At 30.5% G+C, this 11,224-nt stretch overlaps 3 protein-coding genes and 1 long non-coding RNA gene across 4 annotated transcripts; 2 read left to right on the forward strand and 2 right to left on the reverse strand.

Moving 5' to 3' along the window:
- Positions 1-283: 283 nt before the first annotated feature.
- Positions 284-1,911, forward strand: LOC136783522 (uncharacterized). Its single transcript, XM_066743754.1, has 4 exons — positions 284-514; positions 596-787; positions 856-1,046; positions 1,159-1,911. The coding sequence occupies exons 1-4, from the start codon at positions 431-433 to the stop codon at positions 1,319-1,321; spliced, it is 630 nt and encodes a 209-aa protein (XP_066599851.1). The 5' UTR covers positions 284-430; the 3' UTR covers positions 1,322-1,911.
- Fsn (F-box synaptic protein) lies at positions 1,771-5,861 on the reverse strand. Its single transcript, XM_066743750.1, has 4 exons — positions 5,428-5,861; positions 2,749-3,022; positions 2,369-2,459; positions 1,771-1,909 (listed from the first exon to the last, which is right to left on the reverse strand). Exons 1-4 carry the CDS (start codon positions 5,709-5,711, stop codon positions 1,815-1,817), a joined length of 744 nt encoding a protein of 247 aa, XP_066599847.1. The 5' UTR covers positions 5,712-5,861; the 3' UTR covers positions 1,771-1,814.
- Positions 5,862-6,924: 1,063 nt separating this feature from the next.
- LOC136783525 (uncharacterized) lies at positions 6,925-9,026 on the reverse strand. Its single transcript, XM_066743758.1, has 4 exons — positions 8,886-9,026; positions 8,442-8,624; positions 8,249-8,365; positions 6,925-8,167 (listed from the first exon to the last, which is right to left on the reverse strand). Exons 1-4 carry the CDS (start codon positions 9,000-9,002, stop codon positions 8,093-8,095), a joined length of 492 nt encoding a protein of 163 aa, XP_066599855.1. The 5' UTR covers positions 9,003-9,026; the 3' UTR covers positions 6,925-8,092.
- LOC136783529 (uncharacterized) lies at positions 8,527-9,253 on the forward strand. The gene is made up of 3 exons (XR_010824279.1): positions 8,527-8,648; positions 8,789-9,012; positions 9,114-9,253. It is a non-coding gene; the product is annotated as an uncharacterized lncRNA (long non-coding RNA).
- Positions 9,254-11,224: the final 1,971 nt, after the last annotated feature.

Consider the following 11,224-nt stretch of genomic DNA (forward strand, 5'->3'; position numbering starts at 1 on the left):
GTGAATGCAAATCTAAGGCTACGTTCGTACACAGTGGGAAATTGAATCGTGTGTGGTTCGGCTAGTTTCACTCTGTAATTTAACATGGAAAATGATATACTACACTATAGTTAAAAGCACACACGATTCAATTTCCCACTGTGTAACTGCGACTACTAAAACTCTACAATGTATGTCACGTAAAATATAGGTTTTCAATACTTAGGGTGCATTCCAAATTACGCATGAAGCGCATAGAATGTACAGTTTATGTCACATTTATTATAGAATTTAAGTGCTTACTGCGCGCATTGCGTGACTCTGAACGCACCCTTACATAAACGAACGTAGCCTACAATTCGACTGCCGATAGTGCCGTCTGCCGATCATAAACACTCAGAAAATGGAAAATGTCAACAGTTAATAAAATATTAACACGGGCTCTTCAGTTATGGAAAACAGTATATGCAATGATTTAATTTATAAATTGAAACAATTATCTAAAGAACAGGAATTATCCTCAGAAGCGAAATCGGTAAGCGGATTTTTTTACAATACCGTGAATCGAAATAATTTTGATTTTTGAAGAGAATGAACAATTATTTCGTCGTTACAGAAATTAGGTCGCTTATATGTAAAATTAGAAGAAACTGTGTTACCTCAGCATAAAATAGAGACGTACGCTGGAACCCATCCTCCTACAAGTCAAATGAAAAAAGAATTTGAAAAGTTTGTACTGATTAAAAAAGGCTTATTTTCTCCAGAAGAAGATGATATAATAGTTCACAATTGGAAAAAATTTTGCACGGTTAGTGGAAAATTTTGTATAACGTTTTTTTGTTAAAAGTTCTGTAAATTGGTTATTTCGATATTTAGTTACATGAATGGGATCCAGAAATTGTCCAGCCATTTTTAATTTTTCGAAAAGGAACCACTTCTTTATATATTCGAAGTTTACGACAAAGAAGAAGATTTGTTCAATTTTTAGCCCAAGGATTACCGAATAGAACATTATATAGTGTATATTACAGATTTAGAAACCTTTACAGCAATCATCTACAAACTAGGTATAGTTACTTTTTGACATAAATTTAACAAAATAAGATGATTTTATTTCATCTACAATAGTATATTTTTAATTTTAAAATATATAGTAGTAAATCATACTTTTGATTATAGATATAAACCAGAAGATGATGCAGCGATTTTAGCATATATAGAAAATAATACAAATATAAATGAAAAAAGGAAATTTTCTGATTTAGCCAAAATCTTAAATAGAACAAGAGCTTCAGTATGGCGACGATATCGTCTATTAAAATCTAAGAAAACACGAGATTGAATAATTAACATAAAGAGCTATTAACTTAGTTACCTATTGATGAAAATAGCTTTCGTCGTTAAAATTCAGTATGTTCGATTTAAAAATAAAAATGTTTTATTACTGCGTAATACTGGTTTCTTACCCAAGATTTGTGTCGTCTAGTTTTTATTTAATTTAATTATTTCATTTCATTGAGATACACTTTTAGATGTTTAAAAAAAAAATCAATTACATTATAAAAATAAAATACAACCCATTTCATAATAATCGTTTAACTGTGCTTTTTCACTTTATGTAAAAATTAACGTTTATTAATAAGAATTCTAGTTATGGCAATAACTTCTTCAATTTAAATTTTTATAGTTCTTAAATCCATGTAAGAATGTACAAAAATTAATCTAACATATTAGATTATGCATAAAACATTCAAGTTTTTTTGTTTACAGTTATAATTACAAATTTTTTTTTAATTTTGTTTTATATATTGTGTGTGTGTGTGTGGTGTGTGATGTTATCCATCTGTTGGTGCTCCTAAATATACCATAGAAACTTCTGTATTCCCATATACTGCAGAGACTGCTGGATATAATTTATTATCTGGCAGACCTGCATATGTACCACAAATAATTGTAAAACATTTTTTAATTTGCACTGATTATTGTCAATAAAGAATTAAAAAATCAATTAAGGTGTTGATACATATCCTTTGGGATGTTTCATTTTGAATTTATAGACAGAAAGGGAAACAAACTGTAGATTTTTAGAAAGTTTAACAAGCTATGAAGGTATCAACAGTTTGTACAATCTTTAATAAATTCTACTAAAATTTACTAAATACTATTACTGTAAAAACTTTTAACCAATAATGCTATATTATGGTCTTACATTAATCTATATATATAATTCTGTTTATCCTAAATACTTTTGAAACAATAAAACTTGACAGATTATTATGAAATTTATGTAAGATAATGACTATTTTTTATATCCCATTAGTTAATGAAACTAGGTCTAAAGTGCAACTTGTAATAAATCTTAATACAGTATAAGACTATTAAGTAGTACCTTTGAATGCCACACCTAAAAATTCATAATTTTTTTCAAAAGATAAAGTTTTATCATCACAATCCAAAATTACTGTTATTCTTTCTCCAACCTATAATGAAAATAATTAATTTGGTATTTTAATTGTAAAAGCCCTAGCATGGTGTAGGAATAAGTATATCATCGCAAAAATTAATTGCATATACTTTAGAAAAAACTGAGTATATACTGTATGAGTTAAAATATTAAGTTATAATGTAACGCTGATTTATCACACATCTAATGCTGCAATTATGCTTTGCTTAAAGTCAAACAGAAAAATGCTGGTTACCGTATTAATATGTTTTTAGACTGACATACTTAAACCAGACAGTGTAAAATTTTTATTAAGCTTCTCTTACCTGATATTTTGGAGGGTTATTAAGAAGAGGGTAACTTTCTTGCGCATCACCTTTATGTAACAAATGATTATCTACTAAATTCCAACCCCATGAATGTTCGTCAGATCCAAGGAGAGCTACATAACCATGGCATAATAATGGTGCTTCTTTAGTGGCAATACCTACAACTGCTACAGTGCCTAATGGACCTTCCCAAATTACTTCCCATGCATGCCGTCCATGTTTAAAACCTATCTTGCCTCTGCATGCATCTGTACTTTGTGCAACTGGATTTCTGTGAAAAAATACAGTAACTTTATGCTTAATTAAATGCAAAAGTAGTTGTTTAATAGATTACAAAATACGAACATAATCATATAGATAGTAATCTTGTAATATAAGCTTTTTCTGTTACGAAGATACTTAAGTGCTCAACACAAAACTGTAAGTACAAAAGAATAATACAATAATTTTTATTTATGCCCTGGCTATTATAAGTCCACTAATTTTATATTGTAACTACACCATGATTAGATGTATTTGTGAAACATTTAGACCCTATTTATAGTCTACAATTACATTAAAGACAAATCATAACCAAATTATAACACATTTATATTAACTGTAAAAATTAAATTTATTTCTGATATATACATATTGCATTTTTTGTGAGTGTTAATTGAACTCATAGCAGTGTATTTAAAGTATATTTGGTATTAGTTTTAAGTTTAAAAAAATTAAAAACATTGTGTAACTTTGGTGTATAATCAGATACTATTGTGAATATACGAAAATAAAACTATAATTACACTGAAATATATGTGTACTTGAATCCCTTAAGGATTTGTTAACGTTGCTCGCATATTCTTTACGATTATTATTCCTTACTTTTATAGGCCTATTATATACTAACACAACGTCATAGAAACCAGAATATGGATTAATGGATATGCATATTATCAGCACCTCTATTGGAGAAATTTTTTACTTATAGGGTAGCTTAAGTACGTATGCATATATAATTATACATTTCACTTTACTGTCATTGTGTTGGTATGCAATAGGATTATAGTGCACAAGAATAAATCTTTATATTTATTGTCCTTTCAGCAGAATATTAACTTCAAGGTAATTCTTAAATTTCATAAAATAATCTGTATATATTCTACAAAAAATGTAAAAGATAGTTTATTACTTTTATTTTATCAATAATTCTAATCTTTTAGAAGCAGAGTCAATCTGAATGATATGGCGAAGATCACATACTGTTAACGGGAATCCGTATACCGACATTACAAGGCGAAAACTATTTCGCATGCAGCGTCGTCATTTGTTGACGGATTGTAAAGTTATTACAGGTTTTTGGAAATGCCAGAAGCTTATCTACTAAGTTACGTTAGGAAAATTAACAAAAAATGAACAAAAATTTTTGTTTAAATAAATAAATTAACATTGTTGAGAAACAACAATTAAATAGCAAAATCCCCCAACGTACTCTACTAGATAATGTTCATACGTTTCCAAAAAGTCCACATAAATGCAAATCCGTCAAGAAATGACGAAGCTCCATGCGAAATAAATAATGGAAGAATTTCGTGTTCGGGAAGTCGCTAACACGAAATTCTTCCATTATTCATTTCGCATGCAGCATCGTCATTTCTTGACGGATTTGCATTCATGTGGACTTTTTGGAAACGTATGAACATTATCTAGTAAAGTACGTTGGGGGATTTTGCGATTTAATTGTTGTTTCTCAATAATGTTAATATATTTATTTAAACAAAAATTTTTGTTCATTTTTTGTTAATTTTCCTAACGTAACTTAGTAGATAAGCTTCTGGCATTTCCAAAAACCTGTAATAACTTTACAATCCGTCAACAAATAACGAAGCTGCAGCATGCGAAATAGTTTTTGCTCTGTAATGTCGGTATACGGATTCCCGTTAAGTCTATAATTTTCTTGATGTTAAATGAGTAATGCCATTAAAAAACTAATTTTAAAAAGAATCTGAAATTTCTTTTTCTAACTGTAAATTATTATGTTAAAAATCAAAAATGTTTCTTTTTTGTTCAACAAAGACAGTTGTAAGAAAAACATGAATGACTTTGAGCTTGCAAGTACAGTTATGTCAACTTTTTTGTTCAAAATTGTTTATTCTAATTTCAACAATGCATTCTCTTTGCTTTATTTAGAAATTCCATTGAACTATAATTTATTTTTATAGCATCATTAGTTTTTCATGTATGGAAGTGTATATATTTAACTTTATCTGTGTTAATTTCTTCACAATTTAATTTTTAGTCATTTACTGTTTTCAAAGAGGTATTTTTAACAATAACTCTACCAATGAGTAGTTAAATGAACTTTTTTAAATGTAAAACAACATGTACAAAAACTTTGTCCATAGGCTTAGCATTAAACATCTTTCTAATAACTTCTGCTTTATTAATAAATAACAATTGATTTAATATGTATAGTTTGAACAATAATTCTAAATAAATTATATTTAGAAGGAAAGTTCTTTTAGTAATAATACTTGCTGATGTAGTTATTAGTTTTATCACAATACCATAAAATATTAAATATGATTACAGAAACACATACATGAATTAAGAGTCAACTTGGTGACAAGAGTAAACAAGTTGGCTATGGTCGACTGTGCTGCATTAGTACTCCCTTAAATTATTCTATAAACATACCTATGCAGAGTAAAACCGTTTGGCTTTATATATATATTACGCGAGCAATCATTAGGATTCCATGTATGATAAAAGGCTCGTAATTTTGATTTGTGCGTAGGTACTGAAGACAATAGATCTGTACTAAAAGCTTCCTGCCCCAATTTTCTAATGCATTGCATTCGCCACACGTCATTGTTTTCATCACTTAAAAACGCATTCCACTTTTTGCAAACAAGTAAACATTTACGTAATTCATTCAAATTTAAATAAGAGAATATAACTTCTAAAACATGCTCATCCATTATAATGACTAGTATTGGAGGTACGGAAATACATATTACAGACTACAGACCATAGTCTACACTGGGAATTGGCGGCACTGGCCAGTGACCGGCATGTATGGTCGATAGCGTCCTTTGATGCATTTAGGAACTGTGTTATAGGACCGCTCATCATACGAAAAAGCTCGAGTTAGCATACATTTTATATAAAAATACTTTGAATAATAACATTTACAGTTGTTTTAATCAAAAATATATGCTCTCGCGCTTTTTCGTCTTGAATTACTGATGGTGAGATTGATGAGAAAGGGCTTTAAAACACGGCTCCTAAACGCATCGAAGGACGCCATACAAGCCGGTCAGTCGGGTCATAAACCACTTTTATTGCCTTTAAATATTCCTAAATTAAAAAATCCTTTATTATCCTGCTTCTGTCAACACTGCTTTCTTTGACTCGATTGAAGTAGACTGAAATAAGGGTCGAGTGAAAGAGCAATCAGTTTAATTAATTTCGAAAACCGTGCATCAGTTCCTTCAATCAAGTCAAAGAAATCAGTGTTGATAGAAATCATAGGTTAATAATGATTTTTTAAATTTATGAATGTTTAAAGGTGATAAAATGACGGTGATAGGGAAATCGGGGAAATCCATAAAGGAATTCGTCTGGAGTGTTTTCAAATCTCTGACTTGCAGGGTTGCATTCCAAATATTACCCCTGGAGCACGGAGTACGTTTTCCCTAGATTTCTCCCTAGATCCCACTCCCCTCCCCCTCCTTCTTGAAATGTAGGGAAAAATATAGGGAGAAATCTAGAGAAATCTAGGAACCCGTGCTCCGGGGTAAGATTTGGAACGCAGCCCAGGAAACATAACCCATTAAATTGGTAAATTTCATTTTCTCTATCATCAATGCATTTTGACTTTAAATCATTTTTAGCTTCAGTAATAACAGCATACCTTCTCTTGCATTAAATATTTACTTTTTAGTTTGCTCTCTTTACATCGTATAGCCTTATGCTACTTTCCTTTAAATTGTGCTAATTCGGCTTTCTTTTTCAATTCAGTTAATGATAATAGTTTTATTTTTCTACTGATGTATTTGGGAAGTGTAATAGAAAGAAATTATTTCAATCTGGTTAAAATTTAATAACCTAAATTAAAGAAATAAAGAACAAATGTACAAACAATCATGCGATCGATAATTGTATTTTTTTCTTCCCAGATCGCAATTAATCGTCACTTGTTTCTTCACTTTTTCCAATCTACATTTTGCTGTTATAATCCTTTTGGAAAAAGTAAACAAAGAAAAAGGAAGTAATTGTTCAACCCTTTAAACGATTATTTGAACGAAATTTGAAACTTCCACTCAGGTTGCTACCCTGAACTTCCATTTTCAAGAAAAGGCGATCGTTTCGTTACAGCCTGTATACAGTATGCTTTACACATCCTCACTTCAGAGAGTGTGTAATTAAATTGGCGTGCACTATAATGTGCATACAAAAAAGAGCAAAGATGTATCTTTTTATTTACTTTTTTTCACACACATTTAGGTGGGTATGAATATAAATAAATAATTAGCTACGTCCAAATGCATAATCTTTTCGTCACAGCGAAAAATGATAAAATTTAAAAAGCACTGACTGATTAATCAGAATAAATAATTTAGAGATGTGCGTTGCGTGTAGAAAGCAGTTATAATATTTTTGGGCGCAGCCATTTATTGAAAATGATAAATTATTCCTGCATTTATTTAATGTTAATTAAAAGTAAATTATTTGTTATATGATATAAAATTATATTTATAATTAAATAGAGCACCTGTTACAATTATGTGGAAGTTACAATTCGCTGATGTATATAAATATGACAGTTAAATTAATTTTTTTCGCTGAATTAAATAAAAAAGTCAATTAGTTTTTACTTTATAAAAATCTTTCAAATATATAGGTATATTAGATTGTACTTAAAGTGTCACATATCAACTTAAGGTTTATACGTATATAAAAATACAGCCTGTCAAGTGTCAACTGAAAATGATATTCTAATAACCTATACTGTTGGCGGCAGTTGTATTTTTTTTATAATTATATTATACCCGTACATACGGTATTAAATTAATTCAGTCCATATATATATATATATATATATATATATATACTATGATTACAAGACTAGTAATAATTATATAAACTTAACCTGTGCATCGATTTTATTCGCAAATTTAAAAAGAGCGCAGAGAATGCCTGGGACACCTCGATCATCGATTTTTTGGGAGTAGTACAACATATATCAATGCAGGCCAGTGTATGTATACATATTAGTATCGAATATGAGTTTAGTAGAGTACAAGCCTTATCCTATTCGGCGGACGTTTTGTTATAGCAGAAAATGCAAAAATTGGCCTTATATACCCCTGTAAGTTCGTAACGAGATTATAGTACTGAACAAATACAACGCTGAATTGACAAGGCCACATATCTAAATAAAAAATACATCACGATGAAATATCGAGTAATTGAATTATTACGATAATTTTTTTCTGAAAAATAAAGAACTTACCGAGGCGCCTAGTAATAACTCGTAATTCCTGCTGCTTTTATAATTATTTACGTGTACCAATAGAGTTAACGATGCGGCGAGTAGCAGACCAAAGGCAATCGAGTGATAAATTAATTCCTGTTGTGAAATAAGACAAAGAGGTAAAAAATAATTTTTAATTTTGCGCTTAAAGTGTCTAAAGTGTTGTACTTACGTAGATGGTCTTTGAAAGAATTGACGCCGTCGATAGCGATGCCAAGCAACTCAGGAGTATTATGAAAGTACCAATCATAAAGGTGGTTGCTATTAGCAGAAAGAATAACTCCGAGGTGTTGGAATGTCTGAGATAATACTCAGATTGGTTACCGACTATTCCTACGCTAACGGCGCCCAGTGCCTATTACACACACACACACATAAGGTAAACACAATTAAAATGATTCTTTACAGTTAACGCATACTCTATTTGAACCATATAAGGTGCATCAGTATCCAAAGGCAAGTAAAGCAATTTCGTACAATTCCAAAATCCTTATTATATTTTTATTAAAAATTTTGAAGCCAACCAATTCAATGAGTAGAAGAAATAATATTGAAGTTGTTCACCGCGAAATTTCAAAGTAAACAAATGTAAACACAAATTCCAAGTGTTATTTACCAACTGCAAGAACTTCAGGATGCCACTCCATGTTTTTACGTAGCCAGTATTAATAAGAACCGTGGACGACGAGCCAGTCGTTACTGTTTGGGTCCGGATTGTTACAGAGTGGGACATTTTTGCTTCGGTGAGTTAATTTGCCTGAAAAATGTGATCGAGGAACGTTAAAATGTTAAACTACTGTAATTTGAATCTGCACGTAGCACATGGGAACTTTTACGTTTACAGGGTTGAGACTGGTGCTTTCAAGGGGTTTCATTGATATACAAAAGCTAGGTTGTTATACGCACCGGCGTTTTCTGCAGAAAGAGGGCCAAGGTAATGATTTCGAAGCCTGACCTACATATCACAGACCTGTATGCCTCTTAGTTTTTAACAAAAATGGTTACCCCCATGAAACCTTCTTAACACTTCTATAAAAGGATCACGAAAATTCAACCAATCTCTCTAGTGCTTCATTACGCTACGAAGAATGAAATCTGCACAAACAAAGATGATACGACATTTCGCAGATTAATTCTTACTAAATTTTGGATAAAATATTTCGGAATAAGGCTAGATAATTTTATTAGCTCTACGCCCTTTTTATGGCTATTCTTCGACGATCGATATGTGCGTAAATACCGCCATGAAAACATCGCTGTGGAATGTTGGACAAAAGTTTCCTACAAATAATATCAAGAGTCACTGATGATGACAGAAATATAACGATCGCCTTCGATGTATGGCTTAACTCGATTGATAACACTTAAAAAAAGTTTCACCTTCCTTGGTAGTTCTTCGAAGATTTTTATTTTCTTAGAGTCGTATAATCTAGAGTTACTTGTAACACGCTATAAATAACAAGCAGTTTCGCCGAGTGACTTAATTTAGTTGATAACACGCCCGAATCAATATTTATGGATACGTTTTTTATTAAATAAATCCAGCAGTTGAATAATGCATTAAATAATTTTAAAGAAACCGTAATAAATCAGTTATTTATACAAATCTTGCGATATTAAAAAGTATGTGCTAGCTGAATCAGCTTGGCTAATATAAAGCATTTCGTCATGGGTTATTTTTAAGCGATCGGATTATACAAACTTCAAAAATTACAGGTTACTCCCGAAAGACATAAAATTATTTTGGGTTTCTAACAAGTGCAAAATGAAAACTGGACGGACTAGGTCATAAATGATTAAAATAATTATGCAGATTTATAATAGAAAGCTATTACTGTAAAATTATTAAAGTTTATATAATAAATCTTAAAAAATGATTAATTACGAACGACTCTCGATATAGAGCATTTAAGCAATAAATATATAACGACAGAACAATATAAAAGCAAACATTAAAAATAGACATACACGTTGAGTGTCTTGTTATGGACCAAGAGATTTTATTGAATAAATAGTAGATTGTTAATAGGGTAAAGAAACGGTTAGCACAATTAGAGGCTATGCACTGACCTTTGGTGATAAGTGATAAGCGGCAACGTGGTTATTCCGCGGTTCTCCGCGTTAGACTGAGCTGAAATACAGGCGTGTGCCGCGTGTGTATCAGTTTCTTTTCATTCGCAATTCCAGGCTGCTGATGACGTCACCCATGATGTCATCCACTCCCGCACACATTTTTAGGCTGCAGAAAGATTTCTTGCAGGAAATATAGTTATATCACAATATCCACCTTACACCCAAACTGAAATATTTTTTACTTCAGTTCATTTCTTCTTTAATTTTTTAAATTGTGCTTTGACGTTTACTGAACGCAAAGGTGCAATTAGCAGCATCAAAATAATATGCTAAGTATTTGCAACAGTACATTAATATGGATATACAATTAACTATATAATTTTATAAATGCAATGGAACTCTATTTATTATAAGAAAAAAGGAAATTTCTGGGAAAGGTTTTTCATTAGATAAAACATAATGCTTGTAGACGCGACTATTATGTTCGACATTGTTGGAAACATTTATATTATATTCATAATATAAAAATTTGTATGATAATCAAAATATGTTATTTATGTTACTTTACAAATGTATGAAATTTGCAACTTTGTATAAATATTACGTTATTTTCTTGTGAACAAAAACGACACTTTTGTGTATCTTGATTTCAAAGTAAGGTGAATAAACACTAATAGCTGTCGGCGCAATATTTATATAATTGAAATAATCAACTAAATCTGAATTTTAATTGAATGAATGTTTTACAAAAAATATAAGTGCTCCTTTCATTAGCATCTATCTTGATATTTGATATACGAAATTGAGGTATTATTGCACCATTGCCTCTTTCGCAATTTAAGTATAATTCAATGTAAAAAAAATCTATGATTAGTCTAATTG

Source organism: Prorops nasuta, unplaced genomic scaffold, assembly GCF_024137725.1.
Source record: "Prorops nasuta isolate Cenicafe-Biocafe unplaced genomic scaffold, Cenicafe_Pnas_1.2 PNAS00033, whole genome shotgun sequence".
Lineage (NCBI taxonomy): Eukaryota > Metazoa > Arthropoda > Insecta > Hymenoptera > Bethylidae > Prorops > Prorops nasuta.

Coding starts and splice junctions, on each gene's coding strand:
- LOC136783522 (XM_066743754.1), top strand. CDS start 431: ATGGAAAACAGTATATGCAATGATTTAATTTATAAATTGAAACAATTA. Junction 515..595: donor TATCCTCAGAAGCGAAATCG/GTAAGCGGATTT, acceptor TCGTCGTTACAG/AAATTAGGTCGCTTATATGT. Junction 1,047..1,158: donor AGCAATCATCTACAAACTAG/GTATAGTTACTT, acceptor TTTTGATTATAG/ATATAAACCAGAAGATGATG.
- Fsn (XM_066743750.1), bottom strand. CDS start 5,711: ATGGATGAGCATGTTTTAGAAGTTATATTCTCTTATTTAAATTTGAAT. Junction 3,023..5,427: donor AACGGTTTTACTCTGCATAG/GTATGTTTATAG, acceptor ATTTTTTCACAG/AAATCCAGTTGCACAAAGTA. Junction 2,460..2,748: donor ATAACCCTCCAAAATATCAG/GTAAGAGAAGCT, acceptor TTTTCATTATAG/GTTGGAGAAAGAATAACAGT.
- LOC136783525 (XM_066743758.1), bottom strand. CDS start 9,002: ATGTCCCACTCTGTAACAATCCGGACCCAAACAGTAACGACTGGCTCG. Junction 8,625..8,885: donor TCCTGAAGTTCTTGCAGTTG/GTAAATAACACT, acceptor TGTGTGTAATAG/GCACTGGGCGCCGTTAGCGT. Junction 8,168..8,248: donor AGTTATTACTAGGCGCCTCG/GTAAGTTCTTTA, acceptor TTTTTTATTTAG/ATATGTGGCCTTGTCAATTC.